This window comes from Cydia fagiglandana, chromosome 2 (genome assembly GCF_963556715.1).
Source record: "Cydia fagiglandana chromosome 2, ilCydFagi1.1, whole genome shotgun sequence".
NCBI classification, from domain to species: domain Eukaryota; kingdom Metazoa; phylum Arthropoda; class Insecta; order Lepidoptera; family Tortricidae; genus Cydia; species Cydia fagiglandana.
In genome coordinates, this window is record NC_085933.1 from 604475 (window position 1) to 630224 (window position 25750).

The 25750-nt window shown below is 39.2% G+C and overlaps 1 protein-coding gene across 2 annotated transcripts; it reads right to left on the reverse strand.

Moving 5' to 3' along the window:
- Positions 1-1521: 1521 nt before the first annotated feature.
- On the reverse strand, positions 1522-24624 carry LOC134674127 (SPARC). 2 transcript variants are annotated; one of them, XM_063532193.1, is made up of 9 exons: positions 24540-24624; positions 7854-7922; positions 6663-6821; positions 4647-4707; positions 4241-4362; positions 3845-3991; positions 3250-3452; positions 2554-2701; positions 1522-2115 (listed from the first exon to the last, which is right to left on the reverse strand). In XM_063532193.1, the coding sequence occupies exons 2-9, from the start codon at positions 7917-7919 to the stop codon at positions 2053-2055; spliced, it is 969 nt and encodes a 322-aa protein (XP_063388263.1). In that variant the 5' UTR covers positions 7920-7922; positions 24540-24624; the 3' UTR covers positions 1522-2052. The 2 variants fall into 2 exon arrangements, with proteins under 2 accessions (XP_063388263.1, XP_063388256.1); XM_063532186.1 differs by lacking the exons at positions 6663-6821; positions 7854-7922; positions 24540-24624 and adding an exon at positions 6257-6410.
- Positions 24625-25750: the final 1126 nt, after the last annotated feature.

Genomic DNA, 25750 nt, shown 5'->3' on the forward strand with positions numbered 1-25750 from the left:
ATGGGCACCTTTGCGCCGGGGGTAGCGCGGGGAGGCCTCTTTCAGTATTTTTTATATTCCTTGTTTTATTTTAGATATATTTAGGGTTGTTAGTTTTAATTCAGTATTATTTTAGGGTTGTTAATTCATAGATATATTTAGGTCATAAATATTTAAATAAGTTGTTTATAGTTACACAAGGAGGTATTCTTTCACCCCTATTATTTTCTATATTTGTCAATTTTATCACTCCAGACCTTCGCTGCTCGTACCATCTCTACGCCGACGACCTGCAACTCTATGACCAGTGTAACATTGCCGACCTTACTGCCACCATTAATAAGCTAAATCTGGATCTCAGACACATCCAACATTGGTCTGAGAAGTTCGGTCTATTCGTTAACCCCTCCAAGTGTCAGGCCATTGTCATAGGCGGCGCCCGACAGCTCCTTAAAGTCGATATTACACCTCCTGTATACTTTAATGGCACGCCTATTCCCTACAGCCAAAGTGTAAAAGACTTGGGTGTCTTTCGGGATAGTACCCTGAGCTGGAGGACACAGGTAGCCGAAATTAGCCGTAAAGTTACTGGTTCTCTTCATGCACTCAACAGGCTTAAACACTTTTTACCAATTAAAACAAAAATATTGCTCGTACAAACTTTAATACTGCCAATAATCGACTATGGTGATGTGTGTTATCCGGACTTAAATGAGGAGCTCCTGGATAAATTAGATCGTTTAATGAATAATTGCATTCGTTTTGTTTTCTGTCTCCGTAAATACGATCATGTCTCCTCATTCCGCTCTAAACTTGGCTGGTTTCCTATTCGTATTCGTCGCAAAATTCGCATGCTCTGCACCCTTTTTTCTGTTCTTAACGACCCTCAGTCCCCCGAATATCTAAAATCTTTCTTCCACTACTATGGTGTCTCTCGTGTCCGTCAGCTTCGCTCTTCTGGCAATCTTTCTCTGTCTATACCATCTCACCGAACTGGTTATATGTCCGATTCCTTCTCAATTCAGGCAGCTCGCCTTTGGAATAGTCTCCCTGTCAAAATTAAACAGTGTCCGAACAGATTTGCTTTTAAAAAATCCTTAAGTGAGCACTTTGCTGGCAGTACTGGAAAATCTTGAATGTTTCTGTTTTGTAAGTTCATCTGATTTCATATGTATGTATGTATGTATATGTATATGTAAGTAGGTATATGTATTTGTATCAATATTATTTATATTTATGTATGTTTATATTAGTGTATTTATTATGATTGTATTGTGTTCGTACAGGTACCTAATTGTATCATCTACTACATGTTTTTGCACCGCCTACAACTTATCTGCTTTGCCTAAAGGTTGACTGGTAGAGAATGCCTTATGGCATTAAGTTCGCCTTTTGTACAGTGTATTTCCTTATGTGCAATAAAGATTAAATAAATAGTTGGTCAAGCAGTTCACCTTTCACTCTCTGTGCTATCAAACTCGCCGCAGTCTTATCTTGGTCCGACTCTATCTACTTGCCATTTGAAGGTAGAGTAAAACACAGTTTGTAGTTTTAAGTTTATTAATAAAACATTCTTAACCGTTTTTGGTTGTGGCATCACAGTACATTAATTGTATTACAAAATAAAGACAATGCTGTCGAGTATTCTTAAAATGAACTGTACAGTAATCTAGGGTACTTTAAGAGTTATGAACTAAGGTTAGTGTTGATTAGCAATGCATTGAGGTTAAGTTTCCAAGTTTCCAAAGTTTTGATAACTTTTCTATGGAAAGTTTCATTATGTCAACGTGATCACAATGTCTAGTTTCCATAAGTACATATCTTCTTCATCTTGCTCTGTGTTCTTTATGTCAGTCCTCAAGGTTTTTACCATATATTGTTTTGCCATCTTTTATTAATTAATTGTTTTGCCCTAAAACGGCACCAACAAAACTTGGCGTTTAACTTTGATTTGGAATCTTCTAAAAACTAAAAGTGTTTAAAAATGTTGTTCACCCATGTGCATTGCTTTTGAGGTTATAACTTAGTTAAGTATGGCAGTGTTGCACTGGCTGTGCGCACCTGCGCAGCGGCTTACGCGTCCTCGACGCTGTCGCCGTCGCCGATGAACTCGTCGCAGCGATCTTCCAGCTCCGTCTGCAAGTTTATAACAAAAAATATTTGAGAAAAAAATATGTTGATAGAGGCTTTTTTGACTAAGTACTGTACTTTCAAGTCGACTACGAGCGTCTCTTTGCTCCTATTGTGGTTTATCATTTGACATTCAGAATATTGCGGGTCAGGGTCACTGGCATGGTTCTGGATGAGATTAGTTCAGGGTCGGGACAAATCGGAGATAGGCCTTATGCTCAGCAGTGGGCGATAAAGTCTGACTGATATGATGATGATAATGTGTTTATCATTGTTGTAGCCGTTGTAGGTGGCGATGGCTCCTTCCAAAACGAAAGTTCGTTAATAAATAGTTACCGTTCCTCGTTCGGGCACTTTATATCACCGGTTAAAGCATCAGCGGTAGGGACCTTCGTGGAAAACACTGCATATGTCGACGAGAGAGTTAATAAAGAGTAAGGTTACCTCGTCCAGCTCGAGGCACTTGCCCCACTCGGCGAGGGTGATGCGGTGGTCGCGGTCCGCGTCGCACAGCTCCAGGAAGGGCGCGATGCAGTGCTCCAGGGCCATCAGCGGAGCCCGGATTGGGAAGAGCTCGTGTTTGGACACGAATCTGTCAAATAATCCAGGATACAATTTTGTGAAATTTAGAGGCCCTTGAGAAGTTTGGCCACTGCACTCGCATTCTTTTTGAACGGTAGTACAGAGTTAAAAACAGTACGTATAATACTGGTTAAATGCCTGTGGCCATCATTCCAGAGAGTTAAAGAATCAACTTAAAAGAAAAAAGACATTTACCAAAAAATAATCAATGTTAATGGCGGCTCCATTGTTAATTACTCCGAGCCTAGTAAGGTTGGCTTCGGCCTCGCGTTCCATGCGTTGGAAGTGCGCAGATAGTTCACGACGCTCAGCCAGGTCGCACATGTTGAACAGATATTTACAGTGTAGGGCAAGTTATGCTTGTTACCTGTCATTGTCATGGGCGTCAAGGTCATACCACTTCCAGATAGCAGCATTAGTCCTTCTCCTAGTAAGGTTGGCTTCGGCCTCGCGTTCCATGCGTTGGAAGTGCGCAGATAGTTCGCGACGCTCAGCCAGGTCGCACATGTTGAACAGATATTTACAGTGTAGGGCAACTTATGCTTGTTAGCTTGTTACCTGTCATTGTCATGGGCGTCAAGGTCACACCACTTCCAGATTGCAGCGTTGGTCCATCTCCTAGTAAGGTTGGCTTCGGCCTCGCGCTCCATGCGCTGGAAGTGCGCAGAAAGTTCGCGACGCTCGGCGAGGTCGCGCATGATGTTGAAGAGCCAGTCGCGCATGCGCCGGGGGAAGTCGGCCATCTCGCTTTCTGTGCATTCCTGTAATACAGACATCATATTTTGTAATAATGAATAGACACGAGGCCTAAACACAAAGGGCCAGTTGCACCAACCATAGTTAACAGACTGATCAACGTCACGCAGCGCAGCAGAGATCTTATGAACTTCCCATACAATAAATATTTAGTGAACGCTTTAACGTTAACAGATGGTTTGGTACAACAAACCCTAAATGTGTCGATTAACCTCAATAACTTTTTATCGTCATTAGTCTCGACTCTCGTATAGGTTAAGAAGTCCTCTTCAAAACGTGCGCATATTCAGGTGTTTTTGGGCACTTTAATCACCCAGATGTATTCCTCTACTATTGTACTACTCAAGTTTAAGAACTATAAGAGCTAAAGAGATCTGGAACAGCTGGTAAAACTTACAGGCATCTCGCGGCACTCGCCGTAGTACTCGATCTGGAGATGGTGGAACTCGGGGCCTTTGCAGGCCTCTGAGCCGTCGAGACAGAGGCAGCGCTGCTGGTAGACCTCGCAGTCGGAGGGCCAGGTCTCGTTGTGGTTGGTGCACACCTTCAGAAAACAACATACTTAATAGTTAGTACGAAGGAGAGATCAATGACTGGGAAAATGTATAGTGATAGGAACACAGAAGGCAAAGCGTAGAGTACAGCCAAGTGTGTGTTGGTAAACGTAGACCCTAGGTGGTCTCTGACTGAATGCGCCGATCAATTACAGGACTTTACTTTCTTGAATAATACGCGATAGACAAAAGCCGATAGAGGCAAATTCATGTTTTAAAAGTAGGTACTGTATCCTTACCTTGCGGCGCAGGTCGGTCTCGTCAGGGCACTCCTTGATGCAGTTGCAGACGGCCTCGCCGTGTTCATCGATTTCGCAAACACGACCGGCGCTGCAGTGGACCTTTAGGCACGGATCGGCACCTGCATGAAATAAAATCATAAGCATCAATTGAAAACACAGGGTATATATTATACCTAGTACTTATTACTTATACAAGTTTTCATAAAGATTGCTACAATACAAGAACACAAAATCTTTGCCAAAAAAAGAACCGATATCTCAACAGTAGCCATCTTTTCTCATTAGCCGAGATGAAATGTACGATACTAGTAGTACTATTGTGATTATAATTTGAAGAGCGGGCTTGATTTCTCGGATAGAGTATTGAGAAGGAAATTGTAAGTCTGTAAAAATAGCTACTCACCATCGGGGAATACATCATTGATGTCGGCTCCAATCTCGTTTAGACGCTTACGCTGCGCTTCCTGCGAAAATGTATAATTATTTTAATACATACTTATGTATAACTAGCTTCTGTCCTAACTCCTAATTGTGACTTCATCTGTATCCCTCTAAATTCTCTAAAACAGTTGATGATTATGTCAAAACAAACTATTAGGTATCGGAACTCTTTTATACGTATTAGATTATTAAGTATACAGTATACCCTACTTCGCTTCAGCAATAATTTACTAGATAATAATTATTACAAATACGGAAATAGGTACCTAAAGACTATCGCATTCATAATTATGCCAGCACATAATTTATTTACGAGAAACAGTATAGCGTTGCGTCATAAACAGTCAACAAATTCTGGAGACAGAGGCGTTACTGTTTTTCTAAAAATAACTTAATACAGTGGAACCTGGATAATTGCAATCTCAAGGGACCGGCCAGTTTTTGTCAATTAACCAGGTTTTTCATTTAAGCAGGTCGTTTCAATTAACGAGGTTCAAAAAATCGTTGTGTCAATTATAGAGGTTTTCATTAATAGAGGTTGCGTTCTGACAAATTTCTTTTATGGAGGTGCAAATAACCATTTAAACTGATTTACACGCTTACGTTCTGGGTTTCTGGTTTATATATTGCTTCTGTCTATACTTGCACTTTTACACTACATTAATTACAGTACACTTTATTTTCTTATCATTTGGGTTTAAAAAAATTCTCTTGAATTGTAGAAGAAAGTTTTATTAGAATGTAAAAAGCATACTTTGTTTTTTATTGATCAAAACTATTTCACCTACTACAGGCCGTGATAGATACCCAATAAATAAATTAAATTCTGGATGGAGATATAAATAAAATGATAATTGCTATTAAAATATTGTTTCTGCTGTCTATAACTACATTATTTCAATTACAGAGGTAACAAGCAAGACTCGTTTCAATAATAGAGGTAAAAACAAGAGCAAAAATAACGGATTTTTTTAGCTCAGTGTCAATTATAGAGGTCTTAAGTTGCGATGTGGTCAATTATAGAGGCAAAATTACGAAAAGCACTAAAATCTGAATTGCAATTATAGAGGTTCCAAAATTTCAATTATAGAGGCCTTTTGGTCTCAAGGGACCGGGACCGGACTTTTGGTTGCAATTATTGAGGTTTTCCATTTATCCAGGTGCCAATTAACCAGGTTTCACTGTAGTTACTCTAACATTGCTTAAGATCTTATATTATTTAAACACTCTAAAAATATTTATAAACGATTTGCCTCGTCTTTTTTGGTAAGGACGGCTAAGGAATGGAATGCGCTCCCGGCATCTGTATTCCCTGAGAAATATGACCTCGGTCTCTTTAAAGCTAGAGTGAATAGGCTATTACTGAACCGGTGAGCTCCATCTTAGGCTCGGTCTTCACTTTCCATCAGGTGTGACTAGAGCCAATCGCCGATCAGTTTATTATAATGAAAAAAAAATCTAAAATTATTTTATAGCATATTCGTACAGTTAAAGTGACGGTGGGAGGGAGGGACTGTGTGATACAGACTATATGTGGGCCATCAGTACCTACTGTGTCTCTGTCTATCATACCTGGTACCGCCTCTCGTCCTCCCTCTCTATCATGCCCATCTCGAGATGATCAGCCTCGGCGTCCTCCCTGTCCTTGGCGTCACCGCGGTGCTCCTCCCGCGTCGGTGCGACGGTGTGGTGGTCGTCGTGCGGAGACGCTTGTGACGTCTGCGGTGTTTCTCATAAAGACTACCTATGTGTGGGCCAGTATTGTGTCTCTGTCTATCCTACCTGGTACCGCCTCTCGTCCTCCCTCTCTATCATGCCCATCTCTAGATTATCAGCCTCGGCGTCCTCCCTGTCCTCGGCGTCACCGCGGTGCTCCTCCCGCGTCGGTGCGACGGTGGTGGTGGTCGTCGTGCGGAGACGCTTGTGACGTCTACGGTGTTTCTCATACAGACCAGTATTGTGTCTCTGTCCATCATACCTGGTACCGCCTCTCGTCCTCCCTCTCTATCATGCCCATCTCTAGATTATCAGCCTCGGCGTCCTCCCTGTCCTCGGCGTCACCGCGGTGCTCCTCCCGCGTCGGTGCGACGGTGGTGGTGGTCGTCGTGCGGAGACGCTTGTGACGTCTACGGTGTTTCTGTGGAAAAACGGATAAAATTTTAACTTCGCTTCGTTTCACTTCGTGGCTTCTTTACTGGGTTTTAAAACGTGTATATTCGCCCAGGCTAACAGTACCCCTAGTGTAAATTTCATTCGATAGCGTGATGAACGGCGCGTTTGCGTAAAGTGTCATTTTAATTTTGTATGGGATTATGAGTTTCCAAAACGTCCCGCTTGACGAGCTGTTCAAAATCCCATACAAAAAATAGACATAAACTCCTCAAACGTGAACGCTCGTCACGCTATCGAATGAATTTACACTAAGGGGTTCAGGTGAGATAAAAAACCGGGCAAGTGCGAGTCGGACTCGGGCACGAAGGGTTCCGTACCATAAGCAAAAATAAAAATAAAAAAAAACGGTCACCCATCCAAGTACTGACCACTCCCGACGTTGCTTAACTTTGGTCAAAAATCACGTTTGTTGTATGGGAGCCCCATTTAAATCTTTATTTTATTCTGTTTTTAGTATTTGTTATTATAGCGGCAACAGAAATACATCATCTGTGAAAATTTCAACTGTCTAGCTGTCACGGTTCGTGAGATACAGCCTGGTGACAGACGGACGGACGGACGGACGGACAGCGAAGTCTTAGTAATAGGGTCCCGTTTTACCCTTTGGGTACGGAACCCTAAAAACGTCCATTTCAAAATACAAACTACAGTTTTAAACACCGTCGTACAATAATAGCTTTATCTTATTAGAGAATGTGCAGTGCCGGATTGCACTATTCCATTGCATCTTCAAATGAAAGCAACAACTAAATACCCTTTCATTTTAAACTTGAACTAGCTCAGGAGGGGCGCGACAGTAACTCGCCCGCGAGATAGACTACCCGTTTTTTTCTAACTGTATTAATTAAAGAGGGACGGGCAGTCTATTTCGCGGGCGAGATACTGTCGCGCCAATCATGTGCTAGCCACACTGGAGCGGAACGGAGATGCTGAAAAGTAACGCGTCACGCGAAGGGGTGCAGGAGAGCGACAGCAACAGTTTGTCTTGTTGTCTCACCTGGGCGTCGACGGTGCAGATGGCTGCGACCAGCAGGGCCAGCAACAGCAGGTGGCCCTTCATCATTAACTGGAACAAACAGAAACTAACATTAGGTATTTGCTATATTAAATGTTTTAACACAGTACCTAACTGTAGTACAGTCGACCTCAAAGATATGTTTACATTTTTGCACCTTACTGCTTTGTAATAAGGCGAAAAATGTAAACATATCTTTAACCTCGACTGTACATATATCGTACGTTCACTTGTGGAACTGTGTATTGTATATGTTAGCTGCTGTGAAGTGTAAAAAAAGTGTGGTAAAAGTGTATCATGACAAAACTTCCGTGAGACACAGACATTTTAAACATACTTAATTATGAAAACGCAATTCACATATTTTAAGCCGAAGATTGCTCGACATGTTTGAAAATACTTAAAACATAATAAAAAATAAAAATTAAACGTTTCTCACGCAGATTGGTCTCCGTCGGTGCCAACGCGTGCCCCCGTTGAAACTCCTCGTTACGAATCGAAACGTGTCAGAAATGAGCGGAAAGACCCCGTTTTAATAGAAATACATAAAATAGATATAGCATTAGGTACCTAATATGTTTCTTGAAGATCTTGGTCGTGTCGGTTCGGAAATACCTTACCGCGGGCGACAGGTCATCAAAACTCAACAGTCACCAGTGACACAACACAGCACATGAGGCACATGAGCACAGTAAATAGTTATTAGGCGTTTATTTACTACATTAAGAGTCACCACAATGTTCCTAGCCCCGATTGACTAGCCTACAGCGTGGGACGTGGTAAAAGGCCCCAGAAACAGGGTATGACGCGTACACAGAATGGGTTCAGTAGGTAGCATGCGTTACTTGTTATAGTTCCTTGAACTGAGCTATTTTAGACTTCAGTTGATTGTGTAAACGAGCGGCCACACCGCCAAAAACACCTCGTTTACTAGCCATAAAAGATGTCACTCTGAGCCTTTATAATATCGTATTGTATAATCCCGGAAAACATGGTCATTCTTGAACCTTCATGGCATTAAAATAGAGTCTATAAAACATAAACAGTTGTATTCCTTATATATAGGTGCACTAGGTACACGTCTACTCCCATTCAAAATTCATTCGGTCATTCGCTCGACCCCTCTCTCGTACAAATGGAAGAAGGGACCCGTTTACTTTTAAACTCGCGAGATAAACGAGCACACAGCTTACGTTTACCGAATCACAATGAACGAATGAATGTTTTATTGGCCCGTTTAACGTTATTGTAGTACGAGTAGTAAGTATAGTGTACGAAACACGAATTAAACATGGTTAAGGTATGTAAACAAAGGTAAACTTATCCCTTTGACCGATATTTATCAGTAACATGAAATAAATCTTATTTCAAAACAGATCATTACTCGAGTAAGATTCGTTTCGTGTACCTAGTCAATACCAAGTAGTAGTAGGCAGTTTAATGTGCATGTGAATTGCAATAAATAAAATACAATACAATTCAAGATATTTGATATTGATAGGTAGCTTTTATCTGTAACGGCACGTTTTGTACTGTAAACCGCGATATCCCTTCCATCGCTGTGAGGGCACGCGCGGGTTTACAGCGTAGGTACTTACACCGGAGAACAAAGCTTTAACACAGGACAGGATGTTACGTTTGTGCAAGAATTACGACAGAATCCGGTTAAGCTAACTTGACGGCCTAGTGGGTAGTGATCCTGCCTATGAAGCCGTTGGTCCAGGGGTTCGAATCCCGGTAAGGGCATTTATTTGTGTGATGAACACAAATATTTTTTCCTGCGTCACGGGTGTTTTCTATGTATTTATCTATATAAGTATGTATATTGTCGCCTATAGCACCCATAGTACCTACAAGCTTTGCTTAGTTTGGGGCTAGATTGATTTGTGTAAGATGTCCCCTCATATTTTATTTTATTTTAACTTTGCACCGACTTGAACACAACAAAGTGAGAGGTTGTCATTATAAACGCCATTAATTATGACATTGCCACATTTTGTCATTGCAAATGCCACGCAGAGTTAGCTTCGTAGGTCTGTATAATATAAACGTAACCAAATGGACACAAAACATTAGGGACATTCTAACCCGTTAGAGATAAATATGAAATTCTCAACTCTAAAACGAAAGTTGGGGATCTGTACAACTTTTAATAGAAATGCCCAACCCCTTTACATATTCCATTCTAATACTACAAAGTGCATATTTACGAATGTATTTGCGTACCATTGTATGTATAAAGAGTACCGAAGCCGGGCATCGCTCCCGCTAGCGCCGCTTGAGTCAGCGAAACGAAAGCTGCAAGTACCTAAAAGTGCTTACAGAAGCGGTTGGCTTACTGCAATAAGTATGGTAATGTAATCTATTTCATAGAATATGTTGTATATTGGATACCCACTACGAGTATTACTTAGGTATAAAAGTCGATGCGACGAGTATTTACTGATTAGTTGATTACCTACCTATTACACTTTATTTAAATGAAAATTAACCCTTTAAAATTAATTTTTCAGCCATTACTTTTACGATGGTCCCTATTTGAGTATTATATTTAACATATGTTTTAATAAACGTGCTATTGTAATCTATGTTCTATTTTCGACATATTGTACCAAGTGATAATGTAACTATGAAGCTATGATGCAAACGCTACGGTTAGGCCTTGGGGCCTCGGGGACTGACATCAACTGGGATGATATCATGTCCAATAACAATGTAAGCAACAATCTTTATGACTCTGAAGCTGTTGCATAAAACCCTAGAACTGGCATCTTCTTTAGAAAAATGGACGCTATCCCTACTAATATTTTAATTAGTATGTATTTCTGTCTGTCTAACTCTATTGACACTTAAAACCCTCAACCGATTTAGATGAAAATGCGTTTTTTATTAACGTTTCTCATCTTAACAAGGCCGTCAGGACAACTCCAGTACTAAAGATCTTAAGTGTCCTTCGCGAAACAAGCATACCTACTCTTACTCTGTAGCTGAAATAAGAATAAGTTGGCCGACTCATCACCTAAACGAGTTTATCATCAACACAATGTCCCAGTGACCTACCCCGAGGTATTTCAATTAAGACCTCAAGTCCAGAAACTTCAGAAGCCGCCGCCGCCGTCCCTTGGCACCCACAGCCGAATAATTGCTGAATTGATCTCAACTGGCATTGCATCGCTATTTGTTTCCATTGACCCGATTATTTGACGTCAAACTTATGCCACTCATCAATTTAGGATGCTGCAACACAAGTTAAATTATTGGCATTGCAGCCCCATTTTATTACAATCAATTTGTTATTTTTTTCCGTGTTAACTCTCGGGTCTTTTAAACCTGGTCATTTATAAGGCGTGCGTGGGGATATAGATCAACACGTAGAGGCCGTTTGGAGAGATTTGATGTCATGTAGAATGCCTGCTGGAATTTTATAATGTGTTTATAAATTTTTTTTATTGTTTTGTAAGTGTTTTTATATTTTACTTTTATATTCATATTATAATAACCTAACTTAAGAAGAAAAATAAATAAAGAGAATTTTATAATTATTATTATATTTGGCCTATTTGTACGGTCTGCGCCGAATGCTTGTTTGCCACCAACATGGTATAAAAACGTTGGCAAATGATACCTACTTAAGATACGTCGGTACAATTTCGGAGATCCGTAAAAATCATAATACATCCCTTTGTTAAAATGGCCAAAGAAACCGCCATCACGCCGCGTCTTGTTTGTTTGACGAGGGTAATGTGCGTTTTGGGGATATTTCATATGCAGATTTCCCAGAGGATTGTAAGAAAGACAGTCATGTTCGTAAAGAAACGTACAGAAGAAGGTAGATAATTTACGAAAACCACAATGAGGCAATTTACATGAATGTGTTGAGACAATAGGATCAAAAAGTGAAATGTAAACGTCCGTAGTATTTGATAGCCTAATCCCAATAGTTGAGTGGACTGTGGCTAATATTTTAACATTTTACCTTAAGAGCATTACTGGGAAGTGAACATAAATTATGTGACGATACCTAACACTAATCCTTTGGTTGGTACAGAATGCCTTAAGGCATTAAGTTCGCCGCGTGTACTACATATCATGTATGGTGCAATAAAGATTAATAAAATAATCCTAGCAGGATATCCGAGACCGCGCTGAATGGACGACTTTGTTTGGGCCTACGATGAGATCATTTGATGACCGTTGCAGATGCAGACATGTCACAGCTGCAAAGGGGATCATGTCTCAATATATGGCCAGGCGTTGGTCCGAGAAATATTTGAGATTCGAGCCATATAGGGCCAAATAAATGATCGAAATGCATACCTATCATCGACACTATGCATTCTTGTATTCAATCTACGTCATAACTTCATAAGATTCATAATGAAAAAGTTTAGCAAGCATGGAAGGACTTGTATTTCATATTAACTTCTTAAACAAAAAATAAAGAAAATAAAGTACAAAAGGCGGACGAACGTAGTGTACTACGAGTAATAGACTAATACTTATAGATAGAACATTTTCTACCAATCGACCTTCGTTCAACGATTATTTTTTTGTCTTGATTTTTGTATACAATTTTACGCAGGCTACTAGGTATGGTAGCTAATAGTCTAATAATATTAATGTATGTTACTAGAGCATGTTTCGCTTCAATCAGTGAGTTAAAAAACTTACGATATATCAATATTTTTAAACTTATATCACTCTTGATAACCTCAGGAGCGAGGCGACCCCATTTACCAAGCACAACTCACATTTAACATGTACAACTTATATTAGACATTAACCACATATGAATAAAGGTTAAAATTCTGCATATAAATTAACGCGTGCTATCGATAGACTTAATCAAATTTGAACCATATCTACTGTTAATAAGATCTAAATTTGTGCGTGCGCGTGCGCATGGTAACCATATCAATTGGTTACATTATGGGTACAGTTTACGACGAACATTAAACTGTTCCCGGAATGACTGCAGAACTTATTTCTGGAGCCACCTGAATGTGTCATGCGGCCTCACTAGGAGGCTACTTATAGGTAGGGTCATTATTGGCCTTATTTTTATGTAAGCATTAATATGTCTTAGTTATATTTACGGCTGTTGTTATCCTGAATACCAATAAAATAAAAATAAAAATTATAACTAAGTCGAAGCTCGGCTTTTTAACTTGCTAGAGACCCGAGTCTTTTTGTAGGAGTCCTTTTCAGATAACTCTCAATTTATTAAAAAATAAAAAGAAGCAATGACTTGATGAAAAATTACAATGCACACAAATTATGTGGACTCAATAAAGGACCCGACTAATAGTCAGAATTTATTTAAGCGTGAAAATGTGTCGAGTTCTTCACACTTACCCTCAAAAGACTGGAGTTCCTACCAACATTTACAGGCTACATCCAAATCTGAAGATCATCTCTGTGGTTCTTGCGATAGAGACGGAGATAGATTTTAGGTCAAACAACTCGATCTATTGCACCATGCTAGTGTGTACAAGAATTAATGTTGGCAACATTGGCGCGGATATGTGTGGGATGTCCATCTGTTTCCGATGTTGCTAGAATTTAAAATTAATTTTGTGCTTGTTCCTCGTACATTGTTAATTTAAGATTACGCGTATTACCAGGTTGGGAGCAGGTAGGCAATTATATTTTGCAAATATCGCTGACAACATGTTTTTTATTATTTTATTACTCCACTTTGAATTTAGCCGCCACCCGAATTTAACATCAAAACACGATAAAAATATACCGCCATTCAACAACCATCCTAAGCAGCTAAAATTGTCTATTTCTCAATTTTGCTGATCCCTCCTAAATTGATTCGCGCAGTAGTCTTGTTTGCAAAACCGTTTTTAAATTAAATAGGTCAATATTTTCAACAGCGATAACCAAATCACGTGGGAGAGACATATAACTTTTATGTAGTTGTAATGTGGTGTATTCGCGACGGAAACTGCTATCTGGTTGACCTCTCGGAGATAAAAATAATTGAAGCTTTTTGTGTCATATTATGACTGTAATGTAATGAATGTGAGGTTCAATAAGGGAGTTAGCTTGACTCAGTGCCTAATATGTCTTCTGCTTTTCTTATCATCCTGTACCCCCTGCTTGGGTAAATATAATATGTACCTATTAGTAAAACATTGTAGGTAAATAATGTAGGTAATATTTGTTTGGTAAGGGTTATTTGCGTTACGTTATAGATCCTTCAAATTTCTAGGCAAGGAATATCCTTACCTAGGTACCTACTATTAAAATGAATACAAGACATATAAAAAGATAGATCGCCCAAATCACCAAGTGATCAACAACACATGGCAAGTTTCATAAGAACATCGGAAGACCATAATTCATGTCGCCAGACACGGTAATGGTCCGAGCACACGCGACCAGACATATACTATTAGTTATATCCAACACGTTCTGGAAGAGTTATGGCTTGCTGTTTTACGAATTTATGGCGTTGGCTTTGAAATAACCAGGAGTCCTGAACAGATTTATCTAGGACATATTTTTCTTTTTATAAAATAAATTTTGGTAAAGCGCGCGATATCTTATAATAAGACAAATAAACGCGCCTAAGAAAGGTATACATTTCAGCCAGCGGCAGTTTCACTATAGGATTGCGGCTAGACCCTTTCATTTTCAATCCATGCTTTTATCTACGATTGCACATTTTTAGTCAATCATCATTAGGCACCCATAAAGGCGACTCTAACGAGTTCAAACTCAATGAGATCGCTTTGTATTATCACAGATACTATGTCCACTCTTGGACTTCATCATCAGGTCAGCCTAATAATTATCCCACATTGTTATGTGCATTGTCACTAAAGTTACGGAATGCCTAATATGCCTATGAGAACTTAACAGTAAATTCTAGGTTAATCGGACAGGAAGAAGCAATATTTGGCTTAAATAGAAGCAAAACTTGGCGGACCGACTGAGCTCGGGCGGGGCCTAAGTAAATATGGCCAAATTGCTCTGCGCGATAGTTTACGTGCGACCTATGTTAAATAATACGGACGGTTTTATTTTATTAGTGTTAGAAGTAAGTGTTTGTTGCTAATATTCTACATTTTACAGCTAAAAAGCTTCAAACAGACAGCTATAAGCATACCTAATATACGTCTTGGCGGGCCGGCTTAAAGCTAGACGCCTAACCTAAGCAAATATGGCCAAATTGCCCTGCGCGATAGTTTTACGTGTGCCCTGTGTTAATATGGACGGTATTAGTATTAGAATGGGTTTGTTGCTAATATTCTACATTTTACAGCTAAAAAGCTTCTGAAAGACAATAATAAACATAATATGTCTTAGCGGGCCTAAGCAAATATGGCCAAAATTGCCTCGTGCGATAGTTTACGTGTGCCCTCATGCCCTGTGTCAATAAGGACGGTATTAGTATTAGAATGTGTTTGTTGCTAATATTTGGTCAGGATTTGTTTCTGCTGCCGGTTAATAACGTGTGTTACGGATCGTATTTACACAGGGTGTCAATAAATCCCGACGCTAAATTGGATTAAAATTAAAATGATAACACATGTACCCTACGTATAACCAACACATGGATATACATATGTGTTAAATATGGATAAAACCCCTAGCACACGTTAAAATATTTGTTTATAAGTCTGGATACTGTTTAACTCTATTAGAATCTCTATTAGATAGTTAAGCTAACTTTGAACTGACATTTGACAAAACAAAACACACAAAACAAATTATAAACGTCATAGGTACTCGTAGTAATTTGTAGAGTGCGACCGAAGTTTCGGTTTCGGTTTCGGCTTAAAAATCATATTTCGGCCGAAGGTTCGGTTTTGGCCAAACAACTGCTGAACCTTTAGGCCGCGCGGTAGCTTAACTAACTGTATTTTCGGGTGTCCGACCAAAGTTTTGGTTTCGGCATAAAAATCCGGTTTCGGTCGGACACTGACACTTTGATGTTTATTAAGACATTTTCACACTTTGTCACTGAAAAGCATGTTAGCTTGGTCTAACTCGAACAATGGAACCGATTCGGATTTTGAAATAGACATCTATTAGATATCTTTTAGACATCACCAAGATACGATAACGATATGTTTAAGATCTCACCTGTCAAATTTGACATTTGCGCGATTCTGGAGATACTCTTGAACGATTTCCACAGGATATGACTTAGAGATTCAATTCACATCTAATAGATATCTTACTCTAACTCTATCTAACGTAAAAGTGACATTGGTTGCCCGAATTGCGCTGCAAAAGAGAACTAGTTGATATCTAAACTATGTATAACGTATCTAGAATGGATCTAGTACGTGTCGTCTCTTGTGAATATCTTGAAGTTCGAATACGGCAGAATATATCATACAACGTATGTTTATGTGCCCATTTATTTTAATTGCTCAAGGCGACCTAAATGCACATGTAGAAATGTAGAGCATTCGCTACAATTTCATTGTGCGGTTCATTGGTTTCATTACCATGGCCGATATTAATTGAAGCTAACAGATGGTCGTTTGATGCACTTGTTTATTGTAGAGATTGCTGTTGCGCCAGAATCTGAATAAGTTCACTTTAACAATGTGAGTCAACGCGTAAGAATAGGACCAAATATTTCTAGTTTTGATATTGCATAGTTTGAAATTTAGGCTACCGGCCGACCTACCGTCTTTACTTTATAGCGTAGCGTAGTTAGCTAACGGCTTTTCAGTCTATATAGTTGGTAGGTCCGGCACAGATTTGGCAGTGACAAATATCTACATATTTTGGCTTTGATTAGCAAAATTGATCCATTTCAAGAATATCAAAAAATGGCTTGCGATTAGGGATTGCAATCCGGACTGGTTTTGAATCCGGCCGGATCCGGCCGGATTTTGGCCTCAATCCGGCGGATCCGGCCGGATCCGGCCGGATTGGTATTGCGGATAAAAAATTCATCAAGTCACGTATTTTCAGTGGCGTAACTAGGGGGGGGTTGGAGGGGGCACGTGCCCCGGGCGCCGTCCAACGGGGGGGCGCCAAAATGCACAAGACCTTTCGTTAGGAGGGAGGGGGGGGCGCAAATTCGGTGCCTGCCCCGGGCGCCATATCCTCTAGCTACGCCTCTGCGTATTTTATCATGTTTTTAGCGTTATATGCGAAGTTAAGGATATTTTTTAATGGATTAATAAAACGGGTGTCTTAACAGGAGACCTAGGCTCTCCGAAACATGTCGCGCGAGTGACTAAAAACAAGTGAGTCTAAACCGTAAATTATTCAATGTTAGAATGTCTCACAACAGTTTAATTCGATGACGGCTGTTTTAAGTTTCAAAAATCAACGTTTTCATTACTTAACCACAAATAAAATCTTTTTCTCTTAAAATATCTATAGCCCAACCCACATTTCCAACAAAAAGGTGCTCTCAATTCAACCATTTTAGTTTTAGCAAACAAAATCAATAAACGTGTATACCTATACAAGATACAAGTACATTTAGTAGCATAATAATAACAAAATAACATATAAATAATAATAATAATAAATACGCGGGGGCAGCTTGTGGCGAGCTGACGGTGAGTGGCGACACCGCGGACCCCTATTCCAGAGGGCCCTGTCATCTGGCCCTCGCCTCTGTGCTTGCCTTGATTGGCCGGCCAGAGTGGAGTCGCAAGAGCGGGACCTATGCTCCAGGTTGGAAGTGTAAAATGTCATAACGCCGGCGGCCTGCTGAACGGATCACCGGGATCTGGCTACCGCAGACTCACCTCTCGACAACCTTACAGCCGCTCCGAAGTGTTGCCCTATTGTCGCACTGTGCGTGCGGCCGTTGTAGGGCCCACTAAATGAGTAGGCGAGTCACCACCTGTCTTACACAATTTTGAGACTGATTGTCACGGCAGGTGTCCGCTAGTCTCCTCCCATAACCCATTATCCAGTCCATCCAACTTGCATATCAATAGCCCATGACCTTAGTTCCCATCGCAGCACAAAAGTGCTGCACTGCAATAGTCTTTGCACCTGGCGGGGACCATCTCCGGATGTATCATATTGTGCGCTCGGGGATGGTATCCGCCATGTGTATCCCTTGCTTTTAGAGTAAACTGTCTTAAAGGGCCTCTGCGCTGTTGGCTTCGGCCCCACGCACGCCTCCCAAAGGTCCGGGATCCCATGGTCCCGAGATATGGAAAGGACAAACAAATAATAATAAATAAATATTATAGGACATTTTTACACAAATTGACTAAGCTAAGCCCCACGGTAAGCTCAAGAAAGCTTGTGTTGTTGGTACTCAGACAACGATATATAATATACAAATACTTAAAATTAAATACATAGAAAGCAACCATGACTCAGGAACAAATATCTGTGCTCATCACACAAATAATTGTCCTTACCGGGATTCGAAAACCCAGGATCGCGGCTCCACAGGCAGGATCACTACCCACTGGCTAGGTCAGACCGGTCGTCAAAAGTCAACATATATTTCTCTATTTAATTTTATAAATATTTATTCATTATATTTTAAATGCAGGTAACACTTATTATATGTACAAAATAAAACGAAAGAACATGTACATTAAATTACAATGTAACAACACAATAAATTGAATATAAACCAATCCAGTACTTACGATGCACGGAAATCTGACGACACATATTTCGTCGGCTAGAAGACTGGCGTCAACTAACAAACAAGTTGTTGTGTTGCTGTTTGCGAGCGAGAAAATTCGAATACTGGCGAGAACTTTTAAATTTTAGCAGTGTTTTAAGCTGTTATTTTATATTTTAGCGCTTTATTTCACTTTACCGGATCCGGGACCGGATCCGGTGAATTTTGCCGGATCCGGTATCATGAAAAATGTGCCGGATCCGGCCGGATTACCGGATCCGCCGGACCGGATTGCAATCCCTACTTGCGATACTTCTTGCTAGCGAAAGATAATTTCGAAACGGTAGGTTTTATTTAAATATGCATGTTATTTTTGTACTGTACGTCATTATATCTATTTAACTAAATCTATTTGAGTATGATTGTCCCATACCTTTTTAATGAATTCCCCACTGCATAGCCAATTTTCAACGATACCTTTATTTATTATTCTTCAAAGGTGTACTTAATATTTAATTAATATTAACTCATAAATTCACCAAATTGCTGAAACTTTGAGGTGAATCGCCGTGGGAACCACATTAGGTAATTAATTTTATGTGTATCCAATTTCTCTCATAAGTTATTTGATAGGTATTCCTTTTACAAGCTTAATTAAAAATCACTAATTAAATTTTAGGGCAATTAGCTTTTTTTTTTCGACTGCGATCGCCAACCCGCCTGCCAAGCGTGGCGATTATGGCATACACCCCCCAAAAGGGGGAGGCCTATGTTCAGCAGTGGACGTCTTATGGCTGAGATGATGATGATGATGATAGCTTTTGCCATTTGCCAATCCATGTACTTAACTTCAATGTTAAAGTAACCTAGTTATGTTAGGTTGTATGTTTTAAGTAGTTACCTACATGAGTCGCTTAACTTCAAACTCGGGTAAATCCATTCGACCCTCTCATCAAATAGCTACCCTATTACCTTTTCTTAATACCAAAATCGCATAATCTGACAGATGGATTTACCCGAGTTTGAAGTTAATCGACTCATATGCATAAGTATAAGAAATCGACCGTTGAACAACAACCTTAGATTAATAAATACATATAAAGGTCAACAAATCACAACTGTCAAAAGTCAATTATAAGTGTGCCTAAAACGTAGTGATTTAATTCTCTTTGAGTTTGCCTACTCCCGACTATAGTTGCGTAGTGTCCGACCGAAACATGTTTTTTTGCCGAAACCGAAACCGAAACCGAATGTTCGGCTTTGGCTCTAGTTTCGGCCGAAACCGAAACCGAAACTTTTGTAGACTTGTTAAAATCGTTGAAAAATGTCATAAAACCCCTTTTATACACATATTATGGGGCTGTCAACACCCAATAGTTATCCTTGAAATTGATGTTACTTAAGCAGTTTTTTAAGAAAATTACTAGAGTTAGACCAAGATAATTCTGCAAGGATTTTGATAACACACGCAGTGCAAGTGTTATTTGAAACGTTAAACTTCTATGAAATCATAACGTATAAATAACATTTGCACTAGTTGCACTGCGTATGTTATCAAAATCATTGCAGAATTTTCTTGGTCTAACTGTATTTATTCACCGATCAAGTTAACATGTAGATACAGGGTCAACCAAAAACGCGAGTGCGAAATTTTTTGTTGACACTATCGCAAGGCCGGGTACCAATACCAATCTTCACCTGGGCCTAAAAGTCCGAAGTCCGAAGTGCCCCAGTGAGGCGAACTTTCATGCGAACTCAAAGCTGTGCTTCAGGCTTCAGGATAAGTAGTTGAGCACAGACTCCAACCAATGTCCATTGTATTAAAAAGCGAGACCATAGGCCGAGCATGGCGCAGCGAGGCCAAAGGCTAAGCTGAAGTAGAGGACAGTGGAACACAAACCACAGGTAAATTGAGATAAAATCACTCCGAAACAATTAGACAGTGTGTGCGTTATAGGTATTGATTGACAGCCTCTTAAGTCTGCGTCGACCGTCCAGTGGCGCCCTCATTAGTGGAATTGTGTTTTATAATAAACCAATTAATTTCTGTATCAGTATAATATGTAGGTATTAATATTGTTGTCCTACTTATTCCCCAACTGTTGGTCTTATTCAGAAGTACCATTTTGTAAGTTTCGGCCGAAGGGTTCGGCCGTTTTTTGGCCGAAACCGAAACTACAGCCGAAACATGATTTTTTGGCCGAAACTGGACGAAACCGAAACCGAACCTTCGGTCGGACACTAGTTAAGGCCCGCTTGCACCATTCCACAAACCCGGGGTTAACCGGATAAACTTGGCGTTACCATGGTTACCAGTACAATTTGACATTAAGTTAAAGGTTTAACCGCTTAACTACGGGTTAGGTGAATGGTGCAAGTGGGCCTAAGTAGTATAAGTGTGGGTACGTATAGTAAGATACAATAACCTATTTTACAAACTAGTATTTCACGAGCCAAATGTTTCTCACAACAACGCAACACAACGTAAATATTTAGACTGCCTGTTTCAGAGTGCAAGTATGCGACTATTTGTTGTTTAGAAGAGAATTGGCACCAAAACTGCACAGATTTATTTGTCATCTATTTTGAATGAATGAATAAGGAATAGTCATAATCATTTAATTATTTGCACATAAAAAGGGTAAAGGGTATGAATAATAATCAACTGAACAAATCTAACTTGTACTCATAAAATATTTGACGTTTTTCTAGCGAATGGATGTCTGGCAGCTAAAATGTTTTATTGAGAGCAATATTAAATTCACAAAGTTGGAGTTTCAGTAAATGACTACAGTAAAGTACTACTCGCTAAGCTGAGGACGGGGAATGTCTAAATCCCGTTTCTAATTAGACTTGGGCCTTGGAATATCTAATGTTTCTAGTCCTGGCTTGCAAAATTAATCTAGCAAACATTATTTAAATTTCTTACTGTTTTCTAGATGACCTCTCTGCCACTCCCCGAGTTAAAAGCAGCATATAAATAAAACCCTAATGATTTTATGAAAGAAATACGCCTTTACGCGTAAATGGGTGCAATGCGATTTATGCGATAAAGCTATTATAGCTCTTAGGTTTTAAGACGAAACAGGAGCTGAGTTTCAAATATTTTAGGTAAATGTACCCGTCTCGCTAACGGAACCGGCTCCTAAAACTAGTGCGATAAGGACAAGGCGAAAAATCCTGCGAAAAATCTCAAAAATCGAGGTTTCGTACTCGACTGTTTCCTCCTCCAAAACTTAACCCATCCCAATCAAACTTGGAAATCTAAATGATTATGAAATTATCTGAGTCCGACCGTTTTGCTTATTTGGCTAATTGATATCAGTTTTGAATACTACGCCTCTCATTGTGGCATATTCAATTAATAGGCCATTTTTGAAGGGCTATAGCGCCTTAAAAACAAAAATTAAAAAAAACCGGGCAAGTGCGAGTTGGACTCGCGCACGAAGGGTTCCGTACCATAATTCAAAAAAAAAAACAAAAAAAAAGCAAAAAAAAAAAACCCATCCAAGTACTGACCCCTCCCGACGTTGCTTAACTTTGGTCAAAAATCACGTTTGTTGTATGGGAGCCCCATTTAAATCATTATTTTATTCTGTTTTTAGTATTTGTTGTTATAGCGGCAACAGAAATACATCATCTGTGAAAATTTCAACTGTCTAGCTATCACGGTTCGTGAGATACAGCCTGGTGACAGACGGACGGACGGACGGACGGACGGACGGACGGCCAGCGAAGTCTTAGTAATAGGGTCCCGTTTTACCCTTTGGGTACGGAACCCTAACCCTAGCATCAAAACCCACGTAGGAAACAGTCGAGTACGTTTGTATGGAGAAACGTCCACTCCTGTTGGCTCTTAAGAACAGAATCTTGAGCGTAGCGAGCGATTATAGCGAGAAGATTGAGTGTATAGTAAGATTAGTGAGGGATATAATTAAGTGCCTGAAATATAAATAATTTAGCTATCGTGCAAATTACTTTTGGTCGAGCTGCTAAGTTAAATTTAAAATTTACAACTAGTCTTGTTTAGAATAGTGATACCCTGACTAAAGTAACAGCTTACGAGGTTTTATATCGCCAATGGCTGACGATCGCGAAAGATTATCCCGACGAAACCACTTTATCGAATTAACATTACAACGACATAAGTTTAATAACAAGCCGTACAATTATAGAACTTATTCAGTAGTAATAAGGTTTCTTTATGCGTGTTCTCGAAACAGTTCGGTAAGAGTCGCTTTGGCAGACGCTTGCGGCATTCCAGATTCCTATAAACCTTAGAGGGCAAAAAAAAACGCAGGACTCCACCGCCGAACGTGTACTCCGATCAACGGGAGATCATCGTACGAAATAAGAGATTAACACATAGAACATACATTATTTGACATTGATATCAATACCTATTTTAAAATGTAAAGTGCCGTAGAACTACCCAGCTATATCCATCAGGAGGTATCACAGCTATGGTCCACACCACAGATATAGGAATTAAGGTCCACACGTTCAATATATATATATATATATATGATTACAGCATACTTTTTGGATTAGTCCCAGTTTTTCCTTCCATTTTTGTAAATACATATTTTTTATATAACCTGCCATATAGAAATACGGCATTCGAATATTAATCACACCTAAACGAAGATAGGTACTCGAGTTAGTTTTGGACTATAGTTGGGACTGTTGGAAGCGTTTGGACTATAGTTTGGTAAAATGAAACTTACAATAGGGAACACACGTAATAGACGCCCAGTGGACCTTATATTATTGTGATAAGGTTTACAAAAGAGCAGTTAACTGAATACGTTGAATACTTTATCCAGATGGATAATAACTCTTGAAAAAGACTATAAAAACCGCAAAAAAAACTAATTAGAAAACGTAAACTCCTGATAATACTAATGCTTATTCTGGGCCTCTGTTTTCTATCATCGTTGTCAGGAAATACTTGTAAAATATTCTTAGTTTACTGGGGTAGGTAATATATTAACCGACTGAACAGCAGATTTGCCGAATGTGTTTTTTAAGTCTATTACATGTAATAGATATAGGTATTTCTAACTTCAAAGACATTCACCGCGTAATGTCAGTTTCAAAAACATATACACCGTGTTTTTTTTTATTTCCGTTAATTTCAAGGGTGCATTCCTGAGCTTAAATTAAGTAACTTTCTCAAAGACACCGATGTTCTAATTATGTAATTCCATTTCGGAGATAATCAATAATTTATTTTTTTCCTATAAGGCCTCTACAAGCGTGTACACTTGCCTTAGGGCTGGTTTACATATTGGTTAGTGTTAAGAATGAGTTCATACATTTACTACTAAACTTAAGTACAATCTCGGTCGATCGATGTTCGAAATGACATTGATATGTCACAGATTTCAATAGTTTGGTTGAGTTAAATGTAATGCCCGTGTTACAACAACGCTATATGCTACATTTAATTACTTTTTAAACTTAATTTTTTCTTTAAAAAAAAGGCAAAAAAAATTTTTTTTTTGGAAAATTAACTATGCCAATTAGTTGACTTAAACGTTCTTAACCATACCCCGAAGTTAACGGAATTCAATAAAAACACGGTGTATATACTTACACAAAGGTATGTATTAAGTAGTGAAATTTTTATTATTAGTTAGACCGGTAAACGTAAATCTAATTAATTCAAAATAAGCGTATAATATTCATAGGTTTCTCATTAATATTTTTCACTACGTTGAATTAAAAATTACGTACGTAATTAAAAATTGACCTTTTTTACGTCTTATCTGGGCCCATGCTTCCTGTATAGAGATATTATCAGGTCAAGACATAAACGGCCATATTTATACAAATGTCCTCCGATTTTAACGTGAATTAGATGTTTTCCCGCTAAAACTAGGTTCCAAAAGTCAAATTCAGTTGAGACATTCAGTTCCACTGCCAGTTTCAGACTCGAGATAAAAATTTCAGTTTGTATAATCGAAAAACTTTTTATAAAGCCCTCAATCACAACTAGTTTCTACATATTTCATTAACAAAGTTTTAAACATGGAAAAATTGTAAAAAGTTAGAACGACAAAGTAGGTAAAGTAAAGACTGACCGTTTTGGAGGCGTCCTCGTGCGGCGGCCGTGGAGCTCCGACTGGCTTCCACGATGTGCGCCGGACGGCGGTGGCGGTTCCGAGCGAGTTTGTGTATACTCGTATCGTGTATGTGCAGCGGGCGCTGAAATATAAAACTGCCTAAGATGGTGCTCGGTTGAAGTGTGGCCTAATTAATTTTGTAAACAAGTAATATTTATATGTATGAAATCTTTATGACAGAGGCTTTTATCGCTGACTGTAGAGACAGGCTAAGTTAGCTCTGTAGCGTGTTTGGTAGCACAGTATGCAAGTGTTATTTTAAACGTCATAATTTTAAAATATAGTATTATTATCATCACCCAAACGTCAGGAATTAAACTAACACATTATAGATATAACAGAAAGAAAAGTCATATACCTAAGCACCTACCATCAAAGTGGTAAATTTTCTGTTTTGTTATATACATCTCTCGACATATATTTTTTCTTATTTTCTCTGGGTCAGGAATTAATATCAAGCGCCCCAATATTCTGTATTTGAAATCTGAATCTGTATCTGTAATTAATGTCTCAACAATTGTCACTTAGGGGTTGTGCACAAATCACGCGAGGTGTTTTCGGCTACTTTTTGACCCCTCCTCCCCCTTGGTGATATTTGGTGAGGTTTTTGGCAACCCCCCTCCCCCCACACAACCTCACGTGTATTTTTTTGAAATTTTTTCATTCGACCTAATTTTAAGATAAATTGTCTTGTACAGTCGACGTCAAAGAGAAATTTACAGCCAAAGTAACAAAAAAATGTTTACACGACCTAAATGCTATGACAATAAAGTCGTGTAAATAATTTTTTGTAACGTTAGTTGTAAAGATCTCTTTGACGTCGACTGTACATAGAAAATCGTGTTTATTTTTATATTTTCGTTAAATAGACTCACTATTTTGAAGTGCAGAGTGAAGATCCATGTTATACATACACGTGAGGTTTCCTTTATACCCCCCACCCCCAAAGTGATCTATCGTGATTTTTTCGTGACCCCCCTCCCCCCATCGGACCTCGCGTGATTTGTGCACAATCCCTTACTTCATCTAGAAAAAAAATACACATTATAGCGGCGTGGCGGTAAAGTGGACACCAATATAAAATGAAACTTGTTCAAGTGTTTTTGCAAATTTTACGGTACAGTTCAGTCAAGTGTAAAAATATGGGTGCATACAACTAATACTCAAAA